Below are 27,612 nucleotides of genomic sequence, written 5' to 3'. Positions count from 1 at the left end.
AAAATGCGCCTGAATAGCGTCTTGCTGAGTTGATTCCAGTGTTTTTGGGAATGGGCCAAGTTTCGGATGTTTTTTGATAGATTTTCAGCTGAAATACAAAGGGGTTAGCCTTATTTTTTTTTAAGGCAAGAACTTTTTTGTCTGCCAATTGATTCGTATAACGCTCTGTAGGCTCATTGTACCCTCAGACACCAGAGTACACGTCAAAAAGAGTGTAAGACCAACTGCAGCAAAGTCACGAAAGAAATTTTTGGTATTTTGCTTCTTACTTTTGATCACTTGCTCGCAGCGTATTCGGACTGCGTCCAATCGATTTCTCTACGCAAAATTACGTCGGTACAGTACACCAAAGAATTAGAATCTCAGCATCATTCAAAATCGGCCAAATTTGGTTCACACTTCAAAGGGGTTTATCCATATTGTTAATTTCCTTGTTTTTATTATTACCATTATTACTGTGTCATATCTCATGTTTCATGTCTCATAACTCTTGTTAACAAAACATTGGGCCCGTCGCATGCTCTTTAAAGTGAATCGCATGTGGTTACAAGGTGATTAAAACTATTCCAGCTCAAAATAATGACTTGAGCTTAATTTTCAATCCTGTTTGTTACAATATTCATAATCCTTACACTGCTAAGACTTAAAAATGCTAAGAGATTGACGTTATTTGTACTTTAGTTATTAATTTAAAATAATTCATTTTAAAATCAATACTTACACTAATTCTTATGCTTCTTTGGTACACGAAGCTTTTTTACGTTACATCTTAATGGGTTTTTTGACCATTATTCGTCCATCTTGAAACAAACAAAGTTTTCCTAAATTTACAAAAAAAATTTCAAATCCGTTCTCCGGCTGATTAAAACATTATGCCTTCGAAGTCTTTCGTCCTTTTACTGACTGCTTGGCAGATGCACAGGATTCACATGTGCATGATTTAGGTATGGCTAATTGCGTCGTTACAGTTTTTCCATCTTCACAAAAGAGTTCAACGATTAGTCCTTTGTATTCTTTCGGCGAACAGCAATGGCAGTTGCTTTCTTGTTGTAAGGTTACTAAAAACATCAGAAATCGTTTAGCATATACTATGCTATTATTTTAACTTATACATAAGTAATTACACGCTTAGATTTTACAGACCAAACTAAGTATAGTGAATAACTTACAGGTATTGAAAAACGTTGACGAATCACAGTTGCCACGGCATTCGGTGAGACCTTCAATCGGACCGATATTTTGGCAAAGCCCATGCTTACCTCGACGCAACTTCACAATTCCAGCAGTATCACTCAATGAAATATTTGCAGCAACGCAATCTTCTGTAGAAAAATTGAAAAATAAAAGTTTTTATATTATGATCCATGAACGAATAAGAACACCAAGTTACAAAATGAGCAAACTTACGCTTTTTATTGAGTGCTGTTATATTACAACGGTTGCAGCAACCATCATTATAAACTGATTCTGGTGCACAATCTGCTACATCAGGACAAGTCTCCGAGGAACTGCTTATTACAAACTGAAACGACGCATATATTACTTCACACATGTATTACACGTATTCGAAAATCAATAGACGTTCTGATAGGTGTAGAACAGCGATTGGTATGAATTCATGCTATATCGTACCTGATCGCTTTCATGTCTGCACTCAAATATTGTGCAATTGTCACTGGAACTCCAAATTGTATTAGGTTTATACAAGGTTTTTCCAACAATGCAGTAAGCTTGCTTACACTCTCCACAGCATTCGTCATGCTGTGGTTCTCGGTATTCCCAGCCCTGAAAAAATGAAAAATATCATGGAAACCTGTACAGGGGTTTTCTTGTGGGGCTAACTTTCTCAGGGACTTTTCAGTGTCTTATGAAAACTTTTGATACTATATGCATATTGCTTACTACGTAATGAGGCAGCCCGAGCCCTATACCTCATGCGTCATAGGGACTCACATAAGTAAAAGTAAAAGAACAGAGGAATTCCCCTATTACGTGGACAAACAAGGTTTCAAATTACTGTTTTGTACCAGACTATTGACACCTACTCTCAAGGAAGAGAAATGCTGGAAAGGTGCATTTAATGGAGAACGTTCTTTGTTTAATCAGGTCTCAGGAAACTCGGAAGTGACCACTGAACTTTATTATTGTGAACATCTTGCAGTTTTTGTTGTAACTTGCAAATCTGTATGTTTACATGTCACAGTACTGAAGAATACGGTAAAGTGCCGTAAATTACTTACCAGAGTACACTGTTTGTTGCAAGTTGTTCTTTCTCGTTTTTTAACAATTCCTTCCACAGTTGAAATACACATCTCAGTCAGGCAGACATCATTTGATGATATCCATTTTTCTCCTGGCTTGTGTACTGTGCCATTGTAACGGCAACCTGTTTTGATAAATTCTGAGCAACACTTGCCACTGACTGGACGAATCTCTATTTCAAATTCTTGTAATTCGGACGCATCAATTTGTTTACATGTTTCTGTGAAACCTTCAACCTGAAGCTATAAATTAGGAGAAACCCAATCAATATATGTGTAAAAAATTGGAGTAATATCGAATATGTAAGAACTGGTGAAGGGAAAAAAATTCGAATCATTGACTTACTGAACCATCGATTGCCAGGCAAGAATAGTTTGTACAATGATCATCAGACTGCCACTTTTCTCCAATATTCTTAACTTCTCCATTAACCACACAAGCAACAGGAACGCATTGTCCACAACACTTCACACCCTTATTTTCTTGTTCTCTATATTCGTAGCCTTTTTCACAATCAGTATTGCATTTGTTAAGTTTGAGTTGCTTTTGAACTCCATTCGTATTGTTAATGCATTCCATCGTTGCACAAGCATCTGCTGAGTTAGGCCGCCATACATCGCCAATCTATGCATTTGTAGAAATACGAAATTCATACTGAATATTGAATGGATTTTAATTTACTTATTATTTATATCAATGCTACGGAATTTAATACAACATTCTATTCCATTCAGTTAGTTTTGAATTTAGGAAAGAGAATTCTATTAACTAAAATATTACTTACAGAATATGTATTATTCTGGTCTTTGCATGCTATACGTTTGAAATTTGGACAACATTGGTTCTCGGGTTGCACTACTTCAAGCACAAAGTCGTTTACATCTGGATGTATGTCAATAGATGTGCATTCAGTTGTAACACATTTTGACTTGTTTTCATCAGCTTCTTTTTCACATGTACATGTTGTACATGGACCATCTTGCCATTTTTCCCCAAGATGTTTTGGTGATACAATTTGAACAGTATCAGCATTGCCATAAAATTTAGGAGTGTATAAACAAATATCCTCTTGAAGTTCTACCAAATGAAAATAAGGTGAAAGTGATCAGAAATATGATAGAATTCTTATTAAGTAACCCAATTATAATTGACGTAACCTCACGACTTGGAGTATTTTGATCAACAAAGATTGTGTGAAAATCACTATTACATTACCAATAATGATCTGATTTTCATAAACGGAGCACAAATAAGCAACAAAATTACAATATATGATATCACACTTCGACTAAGATTATTGTGCAGAAGAAATACAGAAATTAGCGGTATATTAAGCGCTAGTCTTTCTACACACTACTCCAATTGCATAACTTGCTGCATAATTGCAGCACATTTGTGTTTCGTTACTGCGATCATCTTATGATTGCAAAACGAACCACATATATGAAAGTAAAATTAACGAATTTGCATGAAATGTCAATCATTTTGTTATTTGGGCAAGATAAAGTAAAATACAGTACAGTTAACGTAAAATTGTTTTCAAATATTTCGTATGTAATGTGGACGTCAATACTCACTACATTCATACTTAGGGCAACACCTTCCTGTTTCTTCAACAGATTTAGCATTATGAAGTGCTGGACATTTTGTAGGCAAAGGACATGTTTCAGTTTTACAAACGAGAATTGGCCGTGGACAACAATCAGATGTGTTTGACTCTACTTCAACCATTCCAGGTTCAATAACTCGTTCTTCTGATGTTAACAATTCACATTCTTCTGGCGGAATACATTCTAGAAATAAATACAAGTTTGTTAATTAACAAATTTTGAACGATTTCGTATGGTACAGGACCAAATATAATATACTCATTATTCATACCCAGAGATAATATACTCACCACAAACAAATTTCAAACATCCGTCTGATCCTGTAATCGATTTTGGAACTTGTCCATACCCACATGACGGTTTTTGCTGATCCACACAAGTTGGAGGCGTAGTGGTAACTGGAGCTACATTAAACATTCATCAAGATATTGAATAGGTGTAAAATGCATATAAAATTAAAAAAACGTCCATATATTACTAGAACCATGTATCATGCTTTGAAGTGGTATTATTTGCATAAAATTTATATTGCCTATTGTATTTACAAATGATACTCACTACAAAGATATTTACGACAACATTCATTCTCAGATTCAGAGATTTCAATCGGAGTGTGGCCTGCAGAACAAATATTTCCCAAAGCAGGACACTCCGTCTTTGAACAAGTAATTATCTTCTTCTCACAATGACATGTTGTACATTTATCGGGATGCCAGATTTCACCCTCTATATGTCCATCTCTATCGCAAACCAAACATTTGTTTTTCGAAATGCACGTTCCATTCATAAGAATATGATCTTGTGGGCAGAAACAACCTTCAATTGGGCCTGAGGGACATTTCACTTTCTGAACTGCTTCAACATCATTGCACGTTTCTTGGCAACTTGGACCACACGACTGATATGTAAAAGCTATAAAATGCAAAAATAACTGATACTACTCATAAAAGCAGAGTTAAACATTTCTTATTAATTACTCACTTTAAATGAGAAAGATTAAGATTCGAGAATTAATTTATGAAGAATCTTGAATTGTTGGATTCATAAAACAATTTAAAAGTATACTAACGTGAGGAGCATTTGTAAGGACAGACATCATCAGTCCTCCAATTAAGACATAATCCAGCTCGTAAGCAACTTCTTGCATATGCTTCCAAATCATTACAAATATCAATGCCGTCACACAAGCCCTGCTGACATGTAGCCAAATATGGTTCTGGATCGACTAATTCATGACATTGACCAAATAGTTTTTGATCTAAGAGCCTGTTGCATGGATTTACACTGGGTAATGGGATCAGACATTCTTTTTCTGGTTCAGAAGCGCATTTATCATTGTTAATGTCTAGTTCAGTTGGGACGTTTGTTGCAAGCCAACTATTGCCAAAATCATTTGCATCATTGACAAGCTAGAAGAAAATGTTACAATACCATTACATAAACTGTATTGTCAAAAAAGTTTCACCTATCAGATTCTTATATCTGTCACATTTATTACCGACTACTTGAATTGCAATATTTTAAAACGTACCTCGCCATCCATTTTTCTCATGTCGTCAGAAGAATCTGCATTACAATCTCCACAAAGGCCTTCCATAGCTCCGGCAAAAGTATGAGATGGTAATCTTACCGTGAATGCAAAATTATGTTGATAACTGGCTACTTCTAATTGAATTGCAGGAATGAGAAGTGAAACATCTCTCCCTGATGTTCCTTCAAGCATTACCCATTCAGTCTTATATGGGAACCTATCTATCAACTGCCCATCAACAAAGACTACTACCTAAAATAGAGCAAATAAATTCAGTTATCAAGTTTATGTTAAGATTTAAGTAATATGTTGTGTGTTGTACGTCGTTTGTTGGAGTTGAATTTAATGCTAACTTTAAATACCTCTTTCAATTGCTGTCCTCGTTTTACTTGTATGGAGTGATTTTTGTAGAGAACTATAATTGCTTTAGTACACACCCCTTCAGGGCATGCTGTATTAGTTACTAGAATCTAAAAAAGATTTTAAAAAATACGTAAGTAGTAAGAGAACAATTTATATATCTCATAGTCTTCAAAATGTGAAAAATGTTGTATGTTGTACTTGATAAGTATGTTCGCCTTTTCCACTTTTGATATCCTTGGCTATATCTCTGGATAAGATGTAGGTGCAGTTGCCATTGAAGGTGAAGTTTTTCCTATCAAAACTGACGAATTTTGAATTGCCAAATCCATCACAAAGACAGTCTCTACATTCAGTGGGCAAGATACACTCATCCCCTCTACGAACCGTTCCGTCTGGACAGAAGCAACCAGAGAAACAAATACCTGGCATGACAGGGCAAGGATCAGTTTCTTGTAGATTATTACATGTCGATTCGCATTTATACCTGTAAAAAGAAAAATATGTTATCCAGTAAATAAAATGTTTGTCATACGTGACTATTCAAGATATTTTTGAGGAATGTATTAAATTTTTTAAAAGATTACTTGAAGCAGTCTTTATGAACAAACGGTGCTGGACAAAAAACTGGACAATCATGCACTGCACGCCAAGAGGATAAGTCAATATTTGGGTCTGCAGCTTGGCACTCTGATACAAATGCAGTTAATTCACGGCATCGGCAATCGGCGTCTGACAAATTTCCGCGCAAGCAACTACACATAGTTTCCAAGCAACGAGATATGAACTTGTCCAAATTCACAACACTTGAGCATATTGAAAACGATCGCTGTTTGACGGTGTTGCACATGTCCCAAGCTTTTTGTTGAACATGTTGTGGGCAAACCTGTGAAATACATACACAAAATCGAATGATTTCAATAAAGAGTCGCAATTATATTATTGAAATAAGCTCTGTATAATTAGCATGGGAATACACTCTTAAATAATAATCACCTGTGGTTCACATTCGGGGGTATCATCTACAGCCCAGCTATTACCAAAATCTACTGTCTTTCTGGCTTGTTGACCATTTGGTAGTCGTTTGTCATTACTAATGTGGCCGTCGAAATATCCACAGAGCCCATCGACATGACCTGATAATTTAGTTGTCACACCAACTTTAGTGTTTGAGTTTATATCCCAGATTATCCAAAATCCATAACGATATGACACAAAGTGCAGGGCATCACCGACTCGCGTTATTTTGAATGCCTTGTTCTTATCTGAGAGGCGGTTCACTTGATGTGGTAAAAATGTGTAGTCATCAAAGTCAATATGCATGTCAGGATATAAGAATATCACGTGATTGTCAAATGTGATGGTAAGGACCTTTTCACAAAACATACCGATTTCATTACACTGTCTTACCACTGAAAAAAAAAATATAAATCTTGTGAATATCAAGTATAAGTAACCGCAACAGTAATTTCAATACATGTCGTTGTTGTATTCAATAAAGTCTATAAAGTTAGGTGCAGCTTCCAGTAAACTTACATGTAATATACCAATTATTTTGATGCAAATCTCTTGCCAAAATATGATTACAGATATCATATTTGTATTCTAAGTTGTCAAAGGTGTTGAATGTTCTTCCAGTAACCTTACACACAGCTTCATTGGGAGGGGGAGGTTTACAGAGGTATCTAGGGCAGGCTTCTGGCCGAGCAAAGCTCATTTTTTCAAATATCAATCTGTAGTTTGGTGGACATTGCTCTTTAGGACATGATGTTACCACTGGTTCTTTTACACCCCACAGTGGAGGTGGAGGCTTTGCTGATATACATGAAAACTGGGGACATTCGATTTCCGTTGGAGCCAGTGTGTCAGGTAATCTGTCAGAAATATTATCAATTTAATTTTATCACTTAATAGCCGGAAATCTATGACATTTTTTCAATGTTTCCCAGGGGTATAAAATTTTCATTTAAACGTCACAGAACTTGACAATAGATAGTTATTTATCTTCAACCATCCTAACTCAACATGTGTATAATTTATAAGCACATCAAAAAGTTTTACTTGAACTCGTCTGTAACAGATGAACCACCATTATACGGACTGCCTTTAACGCGGCCTTTGACCCCTCCTTTAATGCCACCTTTGGTACCTCCTTTAATACCACGGTTTAGAGCTGCTTTTAACATGCTATATGTTTCTGAATATCTTCTCTGTTTCAAAACTACTTTATAACCCGGAGGACAAGTCGGTTTCAGGCAATGATCTTGAGCAACTGTGACAGAGAAAAAATATTAAATAATTTGAAATGAAGACATGGATTTTTAGAAACGGGCAAGTCATATTACATGCATTAATGAAAATTGACACACTTGATGACTAACCTTCTGCGTAGCTCGAATTCATAATTTTTTCTCTAGTAATTGCCACAGATAATGTTGATGTTAGAGGTTCTGGTGTTGCAGACCAAATAACGCTTGTAGTTACCGGTGTCCCATGTTCGAGTATTTCAGTTTCTACTGTTGTAGATTCTTGATTTTGATAGACAGGTGTTGTAGATTTGTAGTATTCAGGTTCCAATGGTGTTGTGGATTTTATAAACGATGTAGCTGTGGTACAGTTCGTTTCATCGTCTGGACAATCCTCGATACCATCACACCAAGATGTTTCATTTATACAAATGTCGCTGGTTGGACATAGCCTAGTTCCATCTGGACATGGTTTGCAAATGCATGAACATAATTCAGTCAAGACTGGTTGTAAGCCAAATGTCTTGCAGGGTTCACATTCTTTTCTATGACAGGCTGATACACCACCAGGTGTACAAGTACATTGTTGGCAATCTTCCGTATCATAAATGGCTCCTACTGCATACCTGTAATTCCGATAATATAAAATGAGTATCAAATGACGAATATTAGATTGATTTCAGACTTGAAACTTCGATATCTCTAAAATAAGTAATCACAGAAGACTTTAGTTTAGGATAATAATTTAGGTAAAGTTTTTGGCCTAGGGCACATTGAAATTAATGATCAGTAGAATGCAGTTTCATTTCACTTGATTACTCACGTTATGTGTCCAACGACGCAAGGACATTCCTGTTTCATTACACAGGATTCACCATCCCACCAACCGAAATCGCAGTTGCAGTTTTCCTGTAATGGTTCAGAGATTCCGTCGCAAACATTACAATATGATTGGAATATAGGATGTTCGATATCTCCGCGATGTGGAACTGCTACTGTGCTAGAGGATATTGTAGTAACAGCTGAAATCAAATGAGCAAATAAAGTGAAATGTTTTAATTTCACAGGTAATTTACTTACGGTATGGCAAATAGCATCCACGAATCTCAGCCTTTAGTCCAACATGCTCGTGCCAAGTGATTGGTTGAATTCTCAAATATCTCGCCTGAATTGGACGTTCAAAATAATTGATTCGTGTCGTTTTATCATCAAAATTGGCCAAGAATCTTTTCTCAGTGCCATCAGTAGTAGTTACAGGGTTCCACTGCCGCCCGTCATGACTATATAATATCTTGTAGGTAATGGTCCAAATATTATTGTAGCCTTTAGTTTCTACTCCAGTTAAATTGCGTGGTTCGTAAAAGTCGAACTCAACATATTGATGAGGATTATCCTTCTTTGCACGCCATATGCCATCAGATGATAATCGAAGATTTGGTAACAATCTGTCATATGAAGAGGATGCAGCAATTTGTTGATCAGACATAATACTGTCATCCAATCCCAACGGATCGTTACAGACTGAAATGAATTGTGTGGAAACATGGTTTATTTCTGTATTGATTGATGGTTACGAACAATTTACATTCTGTTGAGGACATAGATCAAATACTTACTGGATCTCATAACTGTCACTTTACGTTGATACGCGTCGGCAATTTCTACTGCATGCTGTCCTTTCCTTACACCGGATTTCTGTGTATCGTTACGGCCTATTAATGATCCCCAAGCTTCTTCACCTGCTTGGCATCCAATGAGTTCTACTTTGGCTGCAATGCCATTATGCCAAGTCTGTGGATTGATTCTAATAACCTTTGCCTCAACTGGGTAGTCGAACATTTGTGCAACTGGCTCATTTTCATCAACAGGTCCAATGAATATTTGATCTGTCCCATCTTTGTCCATAATATATGAAAACTTTACACCATCTTCGGAATACAAAACTTTGTAACTTGTCACAAATTTTTTATCTAATGGACTTCCTTGCAAAATGACACCGTAAATCGGTTCTGGTTCCAGAAGCTTTATACCCAACCTGCAACAGATTTTAGAAATAATAACTGGTTGCAAGTGGACAGTTCCAAAGAGAAATTGTTTTCCAATACCTTAGCATTTAAAATGGAATGGGACTTATACAAAAGAAAGTTGTAAGAGTTAGGCTTACATTATAATTTAATAACATACCATTGTTCTTTATCCGTAGTTGCTGGTACCCAACCACTACTAGGTATTTCATTATCTAAGAATGCGTGTTCTACAGAAACCTTAGGATGTAACTCACTGCTTGCATCTAAAGTAATGCTACCTGGTTCAGAATTCATCATTAATAAAATGTAATTATCTAGAGCACATTCTTCAAGCATTGGCATCTCACTGGTTACAATGAAAGTGTAATCTGGGATTGAATGAGTTGTTGCAGTTGAGGTACTGAAATGGAAGAACAATAGGTATAGTTTCAAAACAGACCAGTTGTCAAAATATTCTCAAATGTGAGACGAAGCAAAAGTGAACAATTACCTGGTAGAAACAGGTTGTCCAACTATAACTGTGCTTGGTTTTTGAGTAAAGAGAATCATTCGTGCAGCATCATCAGTTAGATTATCACATCCAATGATTTCAAACCTCACTGCAATACCATTATGCCAGGTTTGTGGAACAATTTTAATTTTTTGAGCTACCAATGGCTCATCAAATACCGCTCGATTTGTGGTGTTATTATCCCAAGGTCCATGGAATGTCTTTGGTAGTTCAGATCCTAATGTAGTAACTGGCTCATACAGTTCATCATTTGAATCAGGAGAATAATACACATTATACGTTTCAACATAATTATCAGTTGATGGACTGCCTTGCAAAACTACACCATAAACTGTTTTCGGTTGGCCTAGGTCCACAGAAACCCACTGTTTCTTATCCATCTTTGCCGGTATCCAACTTCCTATTTAGGAAATGTTAATTCAATTACCGTAATCATGATTTAAAATAGAAATAGAAGGATTTTTACGTTGAACCCTTAACAAAATATATACACATGGTTTACTGCTAAAAGGAGAAGTATTACCTGCGGAACCTTTTGATGGTTCATTATTCAATCTGGCATTTGGTGCTTTAGATAAATGAGTGGAATAACTGCTCGCTTCAAATGCTTGATCTGACAGGGGCTCTTCTTCTCCATTTATTAAGTAAATATAATCAGATTCTTTGCACCGTTCTGTTTTTTCCGCAATTATGGAGACTTCAGTCTGTGTAGTTGTTACTGTTATTGATGTTGTTGGTGATGGACTAGTTGTACATGCAGAATAGTCACAGGTGTAAACGTTTCTTAGGCATAGACACAATTCACATTCAGATTCTTTTACAGGGAATCCTGGTTTGATGGCTTTATTATCGTGTGTTTTGCATGTACAGTCACGAATGTCAACACAAGTATGAAAGTCTCTGTAAAGCCTATGCGACGCACATTCTATTCTATCGGCGGGCACACATCCTATGAATTGAAAAGTTATGAAACAATAATAAGTTAGAAATTTGAGAAGCCCATAAATGCTGCTCATATGGAACTCAGGTTTTTTTCACAACATGTTATTAGCTTAATGGTAGCAGTTCTACGAATGAGATTGCTATGACACCTTTACTAAAGCATTTCACTCTATTATATTTTTAACTAAACTGATAATACAACTATAGAGACACATGAGACAAAATGAGCTTTTCAGCAGGTGACTGCCCAAACATGCGTTACAAAAATCAAGTTCAACTATTCTTAAATTTCCCATCAATTGGTCTTGTGAAAAAGTTCGCAATATATTACAGGAACTTACCTGGAACACAATCGGTACTTTCATCGCATACACCAGTCTTCACTAGCATGTATTTGTAGTACTGACAGGCTCGGCTACATTGTACTGCACATTCACTCCAAACTTCGCCATCCTTACATTGGGCTAAAAAACAGCGACAGGTAATTTTTTTACGACAAATATTGCATTGAGTGGTGGAAAAGTGTCCTGTTGATTAACAACAAATAATTTTCAACCTGCAGTGGGTCTTATACCCATTGTTGGTGGTACTATAGTTGTCGTGGTCTCAATAGCACATTCTGGTTTCTGTAAAATCACAACTGACGGCCAGTCACAAACTTGACTTATTGGGTTATAGAGTGTGCCTGGGCCGCACCATTTTTCAACCAACTCAGGTCCATCTGACCCAGGTGCACATTGGAAAAATGCACGACAATCCCTTGGATGTGCTTGATAAGGCTTTGCCAGGTCACAAGGTAAATATTTGGTGATATTTGTACTTTCGTATGTTGTTGTCTCTGCCATAGTTTTAAAATGGTTATAGAACGAACACGACTTAAACAAAATATTTTTTAGATCTGATGGAATGAAACTTCTTGAAACTTACGGGGTCTAGTTTCTATGGTTCCAGTAGTGTGAGTACACTGACAAAGGACGCTAATTTCAAAATCTATACACGGTTTTTGATCAGGTAGCGCTTGACAATAAAGGCCTCGTTCCAAACTACACTCTACATTGTCAAGTCCACTTTCTTTTGGTGTAATATGATTCTGTACGGATCGACATTTAATGTCAACCATTTGATCTTTTGTACAAACTGCCGATCCTTTGATACCAAGCTAAAACAGAAAATGAAAATAAGAGTTAAAATAACGATATACTTTCCTTACTTATTCAAATGATATCAGAACAGAAACTCACTAGATCTAAAGTTGAAGGCAGTGGCTCAACATCAGACACTTTCTTTCCTTTAACAGGCAAATCTCTATTTATCCAAGTAGTCCACCCAGAAATACACTCATGTTTCTCTTCCATGGGAATAGTTGGAATAGATTCAGGAGTAGTTGGACAAGGTTGCCCTTGACAGGTTTTCTTTGAACGGCTACAGTAACAACTGTGACAATCATCACTCTCTATTTGGTCTCCTTCATAATATGTTACCTATGAAAGAAATTAAATTTAAATATTTTCAGGCATAAATTCGTCATGATACAATTTGGACAAAATGTACTGAATTCCTGGCCACTAAAAGAATTCATTGCAGGCACTTCTAAAATTAAATTTGGCTATAATTCCTACATCAATTTTGAACGTGGAAAATTTATTACCCCATCGATGACCATGCATACAGGTTTGCAAGATGCCTTTGGAACGCACTCGCTGTAACTAGAATTTTGATATATTTTTCCTTCCGGACATGGCTTGGGCAAACATCCTTCTACACATGAATCCAGAGAACACAAATGTGAATTATCTCCCAGAATAAATATATTATCGCACGTTTCACGAGGACAAGTTGAGACACATGGAGAATAGGTACTACAATCTTCATCGCACTGCATCGGACAAAGTTTTTGGGTACGCCACTTGACTGGTACACCTCTCACATTACATTCTTGAGCATACGCAGCCAGCGCTGTACACAGGCATTCACAATCCCCACCTATGAATACAAACAAATTAAATTATTTAAACAAATACAAGTAAAAAAAATGCTCTGAAAATCTGTTATCCAGATACATGTTTTTTTTTTTAATTACTCACCTACATCACAGCCGCATGTGTCGAAGATACACCTTTCCAAGTATGGTTCCACTTCTACTTCTGAATGACAGTCTTGGAATACTGCAGATTTGAGTATGTTACATTTCTGAATAGCCCAGACCCTGCGATCTGGATTAGATGCACAAGTATCTGCGATTTCAGTGGATTCTGGACAATGACTTTGTTTCTTCCATGAATCTCCAAAAAGAGTAGCAGATACCTCGGATACACCATCAGACGGAGTTTTAAAATCATCCTCTGCGTTGTTATTATAATCGCCACAGAGACCTTTTGTACGACTTCTCCATTTCGGGTTTAATCTTAGGTAAACTCTTGTCCCTAAAAAATAGATAAATGTAGAGAATTGAATTTGAGTCAACTTCTGAGCAATATTAAAAGAAAATTTAAAGATTTAAAATTATTTAAACTTATCTACCTTCGTCCCACTGTAATACCAAACCCAAATCAGGTACGTCGAGGAATACAAATAATCCAGCTCGTCGAATTGCAATCCTTTTATAACTTTCTTTTGGTAGTTCTTTACCCTTCGTTAAAGTGACAGTTTCCTGATCTACTCCAGTGCCAACTAGTAAGCTGATTGATTTGGAACACGTAACACCGGTTGTTCCACATGGGACATTTAGTGTGGAAATCTCAAAAGCCTCTTCTGGACTCAAACTTCCTTTAGATAAAACATAATCGCAAACACCCTGAAACTCGTAAGCTTTCCCATCAAATGTTGTGTAATGTGAATCTCCCCATGCTGAGCAAACACCTGTAAGAAAACGAAATGACATAAATTGTGTAGAAAATTGTAATCATTTATTTAATCTTTTTTCGAGTCAACATAACTGCATTAAAAATAGTTTGCTGTATGATCAATTACCATCGCATATTCTATCGGTACATTTCCATTTGCCATTGTTACATGTGCATGTGTTACATTCTTCTTGCATAGAGGAGCCTTCTTTGTAACTATTCCCGCCATGATAACATGGACACTCTGTTTCTTTGACACATTTACCACTTGGTACATCCAAAACGTGATTTTTCTTGCAAATACAACCTGGTTTGCAAATCGATTGGCTTTCGGAAACAGGTTTACGCATATTTCGACAAGTTTTTGGCTCAATTGGCATGCAAGTTGAGAGTTCTTGGTTTGCAGCTGTACTACATATTGATTTTAAATCAGCCGCAGCAGGGTAATCACGTATTTCATCCAGACTAGCAGGATTACAGCTCCAAATACCTCCTGCCACAATTTAATCAGATACATATAATTCGTCGCATAGCTTATCATGGTGATATATAAATATGATAAAAAGCCATCAGAAAGACTACTAGCTTTGAGAAAATCAGTATTACGTTTAACACTACAATTCAAAATATTATTTGACTTGAAATTCCAAGAGTACCTGCACATGTGCACAGCTCCTGGCTCTTTGTTCCAGGTCGAACTTCACGATAACCAGCTTTGAACTCTAAACCTGCGTGTTGACATGGACATTGGCCTATAGGTACGCATTCATTCTTCTCGTCGAGTGTTTGACCTTCAGGGCAGTTGCAACCTTCAACGCAATCTTGTTTACAGTATGGATTAAATGATATGTCACTGCAGGACCTGCAAGATTTATTGAAGTTCTAGAGTACTAATTCATACAAAATTTTGTACTTCTTCATGAAAGTATTTCAATTTTTACCTCGTACAACTGTTGCCACAAACTTGGTAAGTTTGTCCTGCGTGGCAATGAATTTTACATTGATCAATATCCTGCCGCCATGATAACCTTAAGCCTTCATGTGCACATTCTTTAGCATATGCTGCTAATATTGGACAAAGACATAAGCTAATATCGATTTCACAAGCACACATATCATACAAACAGTCTTTGTAGTATGGTTCTGGATCAACGTGCCAATGACAATCTGAAAAATAATATATCGGATTATTTCAAATGCCTGAAAGTAAAGAAAATGTAGAAAATGGATTGTCAATTTTCAAGAGGATATGAAAGCTATAAAAATACGTGCCAGAAAATAACTGTGACTTTAATCTGGTGCAGTACTTTTCAGCTTGAATTTTTTTTTGAGGGTTTGCATCACAAGGATGATTTGGCTCTTTAATAGTATCTGGACACAACTCCGTTGTTTTCCACTTATTAGCAAAAGGAACTACAGACTGTTCAATGTCACCATCAGGTGTGACAAAATCATCTTTCTGGTTCAATGTAAATGTTCCACACAGGCCTTCTGTCTTGCCTAAAAGCATCAATCGAAAGATAAAGACGTGAAATTGTTACAAATATCCTTGATAGAATTAAAAAATTATAACAGCAATTAAATAAATCATACAGCATTGTCAAGTTCAATAAGTAAATATTGTAAAGCAATATACCATGGAATTCAGGTGGTGCGTTAACGTATACACGAGATATTCCATCCCACCATACGTCTATGCCATTCGGCAGCTCGGCTATCAGAAAAATGCTGCTGGCTACTCGAAGTTTTATTCCTCCCAATGTGACAGGTAAGTTTGTTACTTCCTCACCATTAACCGACAATTGACGATTTTGTTTTAGTTTGATTGTAACATCTTTTACTTGAATTATTACAGTTTTAGTGCACGATGGAGCCTCAGATGACAATGATGACGTGTAACCCATATTCTATTAAATTACAAATATTACATATTACGAATATTGATTGTACTATCAAAAGAAGCATGAATAAAATGATGGTGCAATATTACATTTTGAAAATGAAGGCCATATATATTATCGCAAACATATGAAAGACTATGTACTGAAAATATATGTAAGAAGCTTGGAATATGAAATAATGAGAGGAAACCATTTCCAACAATAAACAATTTATATTCACCTCAGACAGAGCGCCAGGACAAGCAACGTTTTCTCCTTGGATACTGTAATTGTCACCTTTCAGTAAATAATAGGTACACTTCCCCATGAAGTCGTAGTGTTTGCCATCAAAAGTTATATAATGTGGATCCCCAATGGCTGCGCATCGTGCACTGCATTTCGCCTGGGTACAAATCCATTTTCCAGATGAACAGGTACAAGTATTACAACCTTTCTTTACAACACCACCTGGTTGAAACACCTTGCCACGTAATTTACAAGGGCATTCTTCAGGCGAAATACACTGTCCATGGTGTAAGACAGCACCTTCTGGACAGAAACAACCTTCTTCGCAAGCGAGTCCTCGTTCATTCTTCACTTCACTAGCAACACCACAAGATGCCTGTGTCTTTGGACCGCAAGACATATAAATTCGACCTCCCGTGCATTTCATAGCTGTTCCAGGGGAATCAAAATTGGTGAAAATGGTATAATTATTCATGAAAGAACGTGACATAATACGGAAGTTGGTTTTGTAATATTTTCAGTACAGATTACTCACGACAAGTATTGTTGTCCCTCCAGCCCAACATTGTAATGAGATTTTTGTGTGCACATTGTCTGATGTAAACATTCATTGTGTCACATGCACATTTTTTCTTGTCTTCATATTTGCAAGCGCAGTAATCCCATCTACAAGTGGATTGCAAAATACTCAAATCAATCACCCTAGCACAAACTTCAAACCTGTGATCAGATAGCAGTTTTGAACAGAATTCTGAAGCTTCGTTGTTTAACTCATTTTTGTTCAGACAGGAATGTTGTATATTGGGGTATTCGTCACAAGTTTCTGAAAAAAAAATTTTATTTGTAAATAATTTATACCTGAAAGTTTTTAAAGAATAAAATTACTGTATCATAATGTAAATTTTTTTCCGAAGTGACTAACGTACCACCAAGATTTTGTGATTGCCAACTGCTGGCTAAAGTGGCAATACTTTTAGGATGACTTCCATCTTTAGCTGTCAAATCATCATTGGTATCTCCATCAATGTTACCACATAAACCCACCGTGTTATTCCAAAGACTCTCGGTCACTTTCACCTCAACCAATAGAGCACCATCCCATTTTACGGTAGTACCAATCGAATCCAATGTTACAATCATAAACTGTGCAGACATTTCTACACGCAAACCTGACAGTTGAGCTGGTATAGTCAAGGCCTATGACGATAATATATAAAAAGAATATTAAAAATAAACCTGAGTAAGGGTACTGGTTTTTCAGATCAATGGGAGCAAACCCGTCTATATAGTTAAAGTAACAAAAGAAATAGTGTGCAAAGGAAAATAGATCAACCTCTTTGATGGTCCTGAATTCCAGTATTCCTTCTTCGTTTTGCGAAAGAGTATACTCCTTTCCATAAATAAATATCTTGACAATTCTGAAGCATGCTTCACCATTTCTACATCCAGGACTATTTGTTGTTGTAATGGCAAATAAATTGTTTTGTGCGTCCCGGACTAATGTATGGGTACATTCACTTTCAAAGCTGAATATTTTTCCGTCAAAAGTTTTGTAATGCACTCCTCCCCATGTAAAGCAGACTCCAGGTTCAGGGCGTTTCTGCTCAACAATGACAATTTCTTTTGCATTCTCTCCAAATACGCTGTTTAAATTCTGACCAGTGTTTTTTGTTTCGATGATGTGATAGTGATCTTTTCGGTTCTGCTGTTAGGAAGGATTCAAATTTTCATATGACGTATAACAATTTCGTAATACTACAATGATATCAAGTAATACAAACGAATAAGGCTTAATTGCCAATATAGCTAGGTACGAGACTGAGAAGTACAAAAATACTCTTGAAAAAAAAAATAGTTGAATCTCAAAGAAATGCTGTATACATAATTTTCTAAATTATATCAATTGCTTACTTGATTCGACTCGACGTTGTTGTAGGTGCCTAATTCATCGACTGCATTCCACCTGAATTCAGATCCATTTCGATTCTTGCTACCCGAAATCGCTCCAAACATATCTTGCGTTGACCATGCAGATTGATTGCTGGTTTGGAAGAATGAATTCCGAGAATTACCGAGGGGTATAATTATCATATTGTTTGCATATTTGCATTGTGGAATCGGTTGTGGTTTATAAATCCCTTCGCTGTAAAGACAAGTATAAACCGCTGCTGGTGAAGATTCGAATTCTATTCCATCAGGACAGTTCAAGGTACAAGAAAAATGAAGTGCATCGCCAGAACAATTGTAGCCGCCATTGAAACCCAGTTTTCCAATGTTGCATGCATTCATAGCTAAAAATGATATTCTTATAAGCACAGTTGGAATCAGAGTTACATCAATTTCGTTGTTCAAATTTTTGATCAATATTCTCAACAGGTTTTGACTATTAATTTGAAACTAAGGAGAAAAGAAAAACCATACAATATTTCAACTTACAGTATTGACACTGTGGGCCTCGAAATTGTTCCAAGCATTGACACTGATTAAGACTGAGACAATTACCACCATTTTGGCATGGTGGAGAACAAACAGCTAAAAAAACATTAATTATTCAATAAAAAAAGTCCAAATCATTCTAAATTCTACTATAATGTAACATTATTTATAATTTAATACATCATATGCACCACTCCTAAATTAGTAAGGTCGTTAATATTCACCTTCACAATCTGGTACGGAGACCCAATCAGTTCTGGTTGGTAACCAATTTCCATCTTTACAAATAAGATTTGTGATACCTGAACCATCTGGAAATGCATGATTTGGCACACATGTTATAGTACACGATCTGAAATACGATACCAAAACGAATCAAAATACATATAGTAGGTAATTTTGTACTAATATCACATAAATATGGGGCGGTTCAAGTATTAACTAAGGCTAAAACAGGGGTAGACCGTTCAGAGAAACATTATCAAATGTTACCCTGTAATGAAAGAATGTAAAATTCGAAAATTTGGTGATTTCGAAAAATCAACGACGGAGCCAGGAATCGAATCTGGCATCTAGAGATGCTTTACCGGAGACTTACTCCACTAGACCACCTAGCCGCCCTGACTCTGTTGTCGTTAATTTCTCTCATCACCAGTGAGTTTCGAATTTTGTTGTCATGTGCCCGGGTATGTATGTGTTAAGAAATTTTCGTCTCTTCAAGCGCCAGTAAGAATGTAATGTGTAGGTGAAATGTTTACATCTGAAATTCTTGCTTCTTGATAGGAAGCCACGTAAGACAAGCAAGGCCGTCTAATGAATGATATGCGGATGTGCAAATCATTTTTTTACGAGAAGAATATTGTTGAAAGAATGTAAAATTCGAAAATTTGATGATTTCGAAAAATCAATGACGGAGCCAGGAATTGAACCTGGCGTCTAGAGAAACCTGTAATAGTAGGTATTCCAGGCAAGCGTTAGATACCATAGGAAATTTGAAGTGCGTGCTCAAAGCCAACATGCCACCTACTTGAGAATAAAAAGAAATTTTCTTTAAAAGGGGGTGTTAATAATGCATGAATTATTCAATACTAATCTTAAGAAATGTAATGTTTATTGCACGCATTTAAGAAGGACGACAATATGTAATGTAGTAATACTCAATAAATGATGAATTCACGTTTTACGGAACATGTTAATATGTATTAATAATTAATAATGATTAATATTTAATAAAGTTCGAATAAATTGATTAGGATGTGACTTTAAATGGCATTCTGTTATTTCCAGGTAAAGCACCGACATTCCGATAAACTTTTGAAACAGCGTTAGTTAACATTACAAAACAGTAGTGGGCAAAACACGCAAACGTTATCAATCGTTATCACTATGAATGGAATGCAAAAGTTTTCAAAACTACGTTAGGTAATACTTGAATGGCCCCTATTATACTTTTAAGAATGTTGGAATTGCTCATGACAGGAAGTTTTCTGTGGTTACATACTGACGCAGCAAGTAGTGTAAATGCTCTGATTCAGGATGTGGTTTAAACTTGTTTACAGTGGTAGAACTATTAAATCTCAAAGTATGTGGTTGTGTGTGATTAACGCTTAGAAATTATGGTAATTGAAGGCTTATTAAATTATATTGTGGTTTGGATCCTAAAGTCATTTTAGATACGCAACAAAGTATTAAGAGCTATTTCGCAGCACAATGATTATTTATTCTTTTTTTTAAGTACTTACTTTGAACTGCACTTTATCATTGAATTCAATGGCGGACGAGGCAGATTATAACATGGTGTGTCTTTAAACTGGCATTGGGCCCCAGAATAATTATCTGGACAGTCACATTGATTTGGTGCAACGCAAATACCATTGTTTTGGCACTCGGGTAGACATTCGGCTGGAAGAGAAAACATAATAGCTTATTTAAAGAATGATGATATTTATGTGAAAATGGATTGCAATCAGAAAAACCTATAAGGCTGGAATACGTCGAAGGATTGTGCTTATTATTGAGAATCAAATGTAAGAAAATCAAGCTTACGTGTACAACTGGAAATACTGTCCCATTCTATATCGTCGGCCATCCATTGACTTTTTCGGCAGGTGATAAACACTCGCCTTTTACCATTTGGAAACGTGTAGCCTGGGTTACATGATGCCCAATTCCCGCTACTAAAATAAACGATTTACATGTTACAATATTTTTAGTGACAAGTTTTATAATCAATGACTTACTTGTATAGGGAATATTCCAGTAATCCATTCATAAGATAGGCAGGTAGAGGACTGCATTCAGCTTTGGCTCCATTCTTAGCTGTTACTCTGCCACTCTTCTCACGACCCAAATAGGTAGTAGATTTTTGAGATATTTTGCGGGAACGGCCTCCTCTGAAAGTATTAGATAGTGGGTCATCAGTTATTTTTACTATGCTTTGATATTATTATTACAACACATATGCCAATTTTTCAAAATTCATCGTGAGTATTCTCAAAATAATTGAAATTTCGTTTGAGAATAAGTTCATTTTTTCAGATTTGAAACATTCATAAAGACTTACAGAGAATTTTAACCAATTCTAAGAGAAATATTTAGCACGTCGTAATAGAAGTACATATCAGAGTCTCAGAATTTATGCAAGTTCAGTGTCTAAGTTTTTCTTTTATCTTCTGAAATTTACCAGGGAATATCTAACAGTTATACAATTTCCATAGAATCTTAGTTCACTTATAAGAACATTTTTCATCTTTTTCCCGTCATAGCAGGTGCAACTGTATTAATAATATGCAATGCTGAGTTTTCGCTTTCGGTTAAAATATATTTCCCAATTAAATAACTACTGACAGTGATTTGATGCTAAAAAATAGAACCAGAAAAATAAATTTCTACTAGTTGTAAAATTAGGTCCGAATATTAAAGTAACGAACGTTTTAACGCGACAACTAATAGCTACAGGTGAAAAACTTAGAAAAGTCTACTTACTTTACTCTTGAGCGACCTTTTACACTGTATGAATGGGAGGATCCAGAAGAGTAGCCACTGTCTGCTAAACTGTTGCAAAAACAGAATAGGAAGAGTGCAAAAATTAATAACTGTGTCATCAAACTGGCGTAAGTTTCTATATGCAAGTTTATTCTAACAATCGGAGATGATGTCAAACTAGAAAAGATATAATAACATCATACTAACGGTTCTTCATCCGCAACATCCACACTGGCAGGATTTAAGTCTTCATCTGCCAAAACTATGCCTATTATAGACAACGTAATAACGATGAGACATAATCTCACCGAAAACATTATATTATGTTATTTTCACAAGTATTTTTATTATTCAGAAGATATGCTCTTCTCTAAGTAACACAAGTCAACACCCATACGAGCCCTACTCCATTCTCACAAGCAAGAGCAGAGTGTGGGAATTCATCCTGCGGAGGTTTTTTATACCTTTCCATGACAGGAAATGGTAAGCTGATAAAACTAAGAGACCTTTGATAAATGGTAAGGGCGACAGACGGCTCCGAGAGATTCGAAAAATAGGTCACTTACTACAAAATGCAAATCTACAGCGATTAAATTTTTTCCATATAAATCGACAATGTGTCGATTATTTGATACACAATCAGCAATTTGAAGCAAGGCTCAATTGACAACAAAAGTCAATTAGCAGTACATATACTAGCCTTTGCGTGATATTAATATATCAATATACTCTCAATAATCGAAGTTACACGCAGTGTAATGTATTCTAACAGTTTAATAACAGTTATTATACATTCGAACTATCTTTGATACGAGTAATGCTGCTTTATGAAAGATCAAAATTAATTGCTTGTTAGACATTGACTGATTCGTCATGTCGAAAAAATTAGTAACACTAATTTTACATGGATTTTTAAATTTATTAAAGCTTAAATATTTGTTTCTATGGCACGTCATGCTTGATCAAGTGAAATATTCGCTTTTTCTGCAATGATGACTCCGAAAAGAACTACACATTCTGTATGGCTGAGCCATTATTACACTTGTGTATATTTCTTGTCAATAAGTTGCAAAATGTTTCACCAAAATTTTCAACTGTTTTAGATTCAGGCTGGAATTGGCGTCAGAATTGCTTTCATATGTAATATACAGTTTAATTTCACGCTACACTTTTGTAATAATATTGGCTCTACCCGAAAGTTTATATAAAATTGATTCTTAGTTCTAATTGCCCCATTTCAATCAGTGTTAGTATCTTCAGCCACTCATTCCAGTTACCAGTTTTATCCTGATCAAAATAGCAGAATTTTTGTAGAGCCCAATCAACATCCAAGTAATGAGAAAACTTATAACTGTAAAGAAAAGGAGTTATCAAGCATTCGGGCTTTCGGAAATATATCTATTTCGTGGAAACACCACCGGAAATGTTATATGATTAAAAAGGATGTTATCGATGCCCATTTATTAGATAAAAAATAGTAGCTCATTAACAGAAAAATGCTCATTGATAAAAATAAAACTTACCTTCCACAAAACTGTTCATTCTTCATAGCTATCTAAATTTGTAAATATTTTATAAGTATTCTTATTCCTATGTATACTATGCCAATTCCTCACCAATTTTAATTTGTTGATCCTGGTCGTTCGGTTTTTTTTTCAGATTCAAAATGTTATCTGAAGCATTCATATTGGTCTGACAGTACAAGACATAGCGTTTTCAATAATCAAACTTGTACACTTGAAAATTAGTCCTGAAAGTCAAAAGTCACCAAGTCAAGGACCTGGACAGCCAGAACTACGGAGCACTTGTCCTGAAAGTCGAGTTCCTGCAGGTAGTGGACCTTGAGTGTAGAAACTACGGAGTGCTTGTCCCTGAAGTCGAGTTTCACCAGGTAGCGGACCTGGAGTATAGAAACTACGGAGCGCTTGTCCCTGAAATCGAGTTTCACCAGGTAGCGGACCTGGAGCGCAGGAACCACGGAGCGCTTGTCCTGGAAGTCGAGTTTCACCAGGTAGCGAACCCTGAGTGCAAGAACCATGGGGATAGAGAACCCGGTACTCGAAATCTGCGGAGCGGGATTCTCATACGTCCTCTCTACTGCGCGGTTGTTTCCAGAATGACGAATTCGGCTAACTGATTTTCGTCATCGACGATTACCAGAGATCGATGGCGTCAAGAAAAAAAAAATTTTGAGTGACGTCACTTTCTGAACATTCAAACATCCGTCATCCACACTTTGGTTTCGAACTTTAATACTATGTATGATTTTAAGAGGCATAATAATTAAAACTCAAGCCCAAGGCATCATATACAATATGGAATTATTTAAATAGTATTAATAAGCATTAAGATTCTTGATACATTTTACATTATATCTTTAAGTTTTATATGAATATATGTATTAGGATCTTCCCTTCAAATAAATAAACTCAATTGTACATACGTTTGCAAAGGAATTGTAAGCACCTCAGATTCCATTGACTAGGAACAATGTTTCTTACCTCACGCATCTGAGAATTTAATACATCATATCCATAATATGAGAACACATCACTATATTAATGTATTATTTTGATCTAATTTTTTTTCAGCTTCATAAGCTGTGAGTAGTGAGCTCAATACATCAGGCATGTTTTTGTAATTATTCTTAATGAATTGTTCTGGTTCCGAGTATCTATCGCGCCAAATTTTGTAATATTGCTGGCTGGATATTTGATTTATATTAGTGATGTTGAATTCTTCCTCAAGTATAATCTTCCACATCTAAAAAAACATATTTAAAACACTCAGTTAGTAAAAATAATTGTCATAAATAATATTTGATATTAGCTAACATTTGTACTGTGTAGTTGAACAAAACTAAGTAGAAACAGAATTTTTACACTGTTGTATTTTTGAATATTACTGATGGAAAAAAAAATTAATATCTCACCTCTTGGTCCGGAATATCCGTAGCCGCTGGTTGATTACCGTAAGTACCATTCCCTTTGTAAACATTAAGGCGGTAAAGCATATAATATGTGTTGTACATTTCATCCGGCACTCCTGCACTGAACGTTATCGATCTAGGCGAGCAGCAATCAGGCCCTATAGGATATAGGGAATGGGTCCAATAGCTACCAGATTTGGCTACACCCCACAAAAGACTTTGTAGCGAATAGCCATGGAAGATCCCACTCAAATCTTCATTTCTAGTATCCAATGGATAAATACCCATAGACCCCAAGTGTTTTCCTGCATATAAAGAAATTCAAATAATTAATTTTACTGCGGACTGTAGGCTAAAACATAAGTTCTAAATCTATCTACAATATTGAAATCAGACATGGGGATATTAAACTTTACTGAGCGTACTGTATGATTAAATATATTCTGTTCCTCCTACTAACCAAGATCATAATCTTCTTTCTTCCAATATTTACCACCAGTGGCACACTTTTCTGTGGTATTGAAGTTGGATACAATTTTCAGAAACGAGCCCTTGCTAAGGACATAGCCTGCCTGTGCTACATTGTACGCTTGTTGCCATAGAGTGATGGGGTGACCCAAATAGTAGCCTTTGTCAAAATCCATCGGAGCTACAAAGTACCTTAAATTTTCTGGTATAACCATTGTATCATCTTTCACAAAAATCAACCATTCTATTTTGTCTTTGGCTTGGGTGTCTAAGGATATTTTATAATTTGATACGTCGTGCCAGATATATCTTATTGATTCACAGAGAAGTTGCCAAGAAGATGTAAGTTTTATGTCGAATTTGATTATAGGAATTCGTTTATCCTTTTCAGCTCCGAAGTAATATATCCTGTTGCAATGTGGTGCCCAAGTATTTTTTATGGCATTGGCAAGCTTGATCTTTTCGACGAATACTACACATGTAATATGAATTTTTGATTTCAGCCAATCTGACTCTAAGATTGGACTATTTGTTGCTGCTGTATGGTATTTTTTGGCATACATCAATTCATCCATGTCAGCTTTAGAGATTTTTACATTTTGAAGGCGCAGCCACTTTCGGTAGCTCTGTCCCTGTACCTCGCTCTCCTTTTCCTCTAGATTTCTGTACAATCTTGATGGTCTCACATTGCAAACAGGTTTGGTACTAATTAAATCTTCAGCTAACATTAAGATCAGTGCAAGAATCCCACCAATTGTAAAGCCGATGAAGAATACGGCTTTAGTTTTTACTAGCAGAAAAACCATTTTGCCGGATACGTGGCTTTATCTGATTGACCTACTTGCGAAACCTCCAGACAACATCCGGTTAGCGAGTTAATGAATGTCGACGATGTACAATGTTCAAGGTTTCTCTCTGAAAACAGAAGAAATAACAGTACTAGGAAGCATGAGTAAAAAAATCCATCAATTATTTAGATTATATATAAAACTATAGACTAATACTAATATTTTCATATAGCTTCCCGTTATATTTCGATTTTTCAATTCCCTGAATCATTGTTTTTACGTAGCTTATCCTTGCCTGGTATTCAATGAAGGATATTTAAATCATGCAAGAATGCTTCTATTATGACGATATAGCATGTGCGCAACAACACCTGTTGAAGGAAATGATCTTGACTAACCTTAAGGTAACGACGGTAAGAAGACGAGAATAAATACAATTAGATTATCCTATTGAAATTGCAAATACAACAATAAGCGTTGAATATCTTCCAATGATACCATTGTCACGGATCAAACTAAAAGTAATCGCCATAAAATTGCTTCACCACACAAATTCGAAGATCTATGTGTAGACGGATCAATCTCAATGGAGGTCCTTAACCCCACTACCGATGAAGTCGCGGTAGCCACCGGTAGCTCTTAAATCTTCTTGCAAATCTATTCTTCACGGAGCTCGAAATTCTTACTGCGCGCACTTTTACTATTCGAAAATACCTGCACGGTGCAAACCGAGTTTATTAAATTCGAGAACAATCACCCAACTCACCTGGTTTGCGTAATTCTTTAATTTCTCGACGTGAAGAAAATATTTCTGACAATGAATTTTTGCATTCTTTTTTTTACGAACTCACTTTATCAAATCGCACCTCAATATCAACAAAGTATCTCACAGAGTATCATTGCCTCGTATTACTTCTGTAGTATTTACCATGTAAATTGGTGTACATTTAAATGATAACTTTGCACATCTAAATAATTATTTACATTTCAGAGTTGATTTTTATTCATATTATTTGTAAACTTGCACCACATTGTGCGATATTACATGATTAAAAAATTGGGTATTTGCATGATTTTTATATTTCTTAACTTTTGATGTTTTTCGATTCTATAAATTTTTTTAGAATTTTTGAAAAAAAAATATTTTGTTTTTGTTTAAAAGTATTTAAATAATTTAATAGATAAAAAAAAGGCAATATTTAAATGAATAAGTAGCTCCATCTCGCGTATGTGACGTCACAATGCTGAATTTTTTTGAAATTTTTAGCGCCAAGTTCTCCTGTAAGCACGCCGTACGTGTAATCAGCTGTTGCTCTGTGTTGTGATTGATGAAAAGAACGTCTGATAGTGCTGTTTATTATAAACTAAAGTTATTAAATTATTTAATATGTCATTAAAAAACGATTTTTGTTGGTGTATAGTACCAACTTGTAAAAATACTCAAACTAATGCTTGCTTAACATTCTTAGTATAATAACATTGACGTGATCATAACCTCCACACAATTATCCGTGTGAGTTAAAAAAAAAAAAACACCACACAAAAATT

The 27,612-nt window shown here is 35.8% G+C and overlaps 2 protein-coding genes and 1 long non-coding RNA gene across 7 annotated transcripts; 1 reads left to right on the top strand and 2 right to left on the bottom strand.

Annotated features, from left to right (window-relative positions):
* Nucleotides 1-123: 123 nt before the first annotated feature.
* Nucleotides 124-22,301, bottom strand: LOC124296938 (hemocytin). Of its 4 annotated transcripts, none has more exons than XM_046747396.1 (49): nt 22,087-22,301; nt 21,880-21,948; nt 21,135-21,287; nt 20,941-21,071; nt 20,637-20,796; nt 19,119-19,246; nt 18,895-18,990; nt 18,370-18,749; nt 17,792-18,163; nt 17,385-17,655; nt 16,994-17,281; nt 16,454-16,887; nt 15,969-16,239; nt 15,605-15,832; nt 15,274-15,499; nt 14,989-15,194; nt 14,460-14,825; nt 14,010-14,348; nt 13,574-13,912; nt 13,138-13,472; nt 12,731-12,970; nt 12,417-12,648; nt 12,046-12,327; nt 11,831-11,953; nt 11,071-11,496; nt 10,527-10,947; nt 10,194-10,436; nt 9,626-10,044; nt 9,090-9,530; nt 8,833-9,031; nt 8,145-8,635; nt 7,825-8,035; nt 7,300-7,637; nt 6,760-7,175; nt 6,351-6,649; nt 5,965-6,250; nt 5,766-5,873; nt 5,404-5,655; nt 4,942-5,281; nt 4,431-4,784; nt 4,163-4,276; nt 3,840-4,055; nt 3,047-3,339; nt 2,608-2,886; nt 2,241-2,504; nt 1,633-1,785; nt 1,408-1,522; nt 1,170-1,322; nt 124-1,058 (listed from the first exon to the last, which is right to left on the bottom strand). In XM_046747396.1, exons 1-49 carry the CDS (start codon nt 22,194-22,196, stop codon nt 871-873), a joined length of 12,798 nt encoding a protein of 4,265 aa, XP_046603352.1. In that variant the 5' UTR covers nt 22,197-22,301; the 3' UTR covers nt 124-870. The 4 variants fall into 4 exon arrangements, with proteins under 4 accessions (XP_046603352.1, XP_046603353.1, XP_046603354.1 ...); XM_046747397.1 differs by having other exon boundaries at nt 17,792-18,160; XM_046747398.1 differs by having other exon boundaries at nt 17,792-18,058.
* Nucleotides 15,176-16,457, top strand: LOC124296942 (uncharacterized). Its single transcript, XR_006906483.1, has 3 exons — nt 15,176-15,299; nt 15,981-16,100; nt 16,188-16,457. It is a non-coding gene; the product is annotated as an uncharacterized LOC124296942 (long non-coding RNA).
* Nucleotides 22,302-24,188: 1,887 nt separating the features above from the next.
* LOC124297995 (C1GALT1-specific chaperone 1-like) lies at nt 24,189-26,683 on the bottom strand. Of its 2 annotated transcripts, none has more exons than XM_046749495.1 (4): nt 26,463-26,683; nt 25,269-26,191; nt 24,812-25,113; nt 24,189-24,642 (listed from the first exon to the last, which is right to left on the bottom strand). In XM_046749495.1, exons 2-4 carry the CDS (start codon nt 26,080-26,082, stop codon nt 24,433-24,435), a joined length of 1,326 nt encoding a protein of 441 aa, XP_046605451.1. In that variant the 5' UTR covers nt 26,083-26,191; nt 26,463-26,683; the 3' UTR covers nt 24,189-24,432. The 2 variants fall into 2 exon arrangements, with proteins under 2 accessions (XP_046605451.1, XP_046605452.1); XM_046749496.1 differs by lacking the exon at nt 26,463-26,683 and adding an exon at nt 26,302-26,418.
* Nucleotides 26,684-27,612: the final 929 nt, after the last annotated feature.

The sequence above is a fragment of the Neodiprion virginianus genome, chromosome 2 (genome assembly GCF_021901495.1).
Source record: "Neodiprion virginianus isolate iyNeoVirg1 chromosome 2, iyNeoVirg1.1, whole genome shotgun sequence".
Lineage (NCBI taxonomy): Eukaryota > Metazoa > Arthropoda > Insecta > Hymenoptera > Diprionidae > Neodiprion > Neodiprion virginianus.
This window is presented reverse-complemented; position numbering and strand designations above follow the sequence as displayed.

Coding starts and splice junctions, on each gene's coding strand:
- LOC124296938 (XM_046747396.1), bottom strand. CDS start 22,196: ATGTTTTCGGTGAGATTATGTCTCATCGTTATTACGTTGTCTATAATA. Junction 14,349..14,459: donor TACCGATAGAATATGCGATG/GTAATTGATCAT, acceptor GTTTTCTTACAG/GTGTTTGCTCAGCATGGGGA. Junction 11,497..11,830: donor AAGTACCGATTGTGTTCCAG/GTAAGTTCCTGT, acceptor TTCAATTCATAG/GATGTGTGCCCGCCGATAGA.
- LOC124297995 (XM_046749495.1), bottom strand. CDS start 26,082: ATGGTTTTTCTGCTAGTAAAAACTAAAGCCGTATTCTTCATCGGCTTT. Junction 25,114..25,268: donor GAAAGAAGATTATGATCTTG/GTTAGTAGGAGG, acceptor CTTTATATGCAG/GAAAACACTTGGGGTCTATG. Junction 24,643..24,811: donor CGGATATTCCGGACCAAGAG/GTGAGATATTAA, acceptor ATGTTTTTTTAG/ATGTGGAAGATTATACTTGA.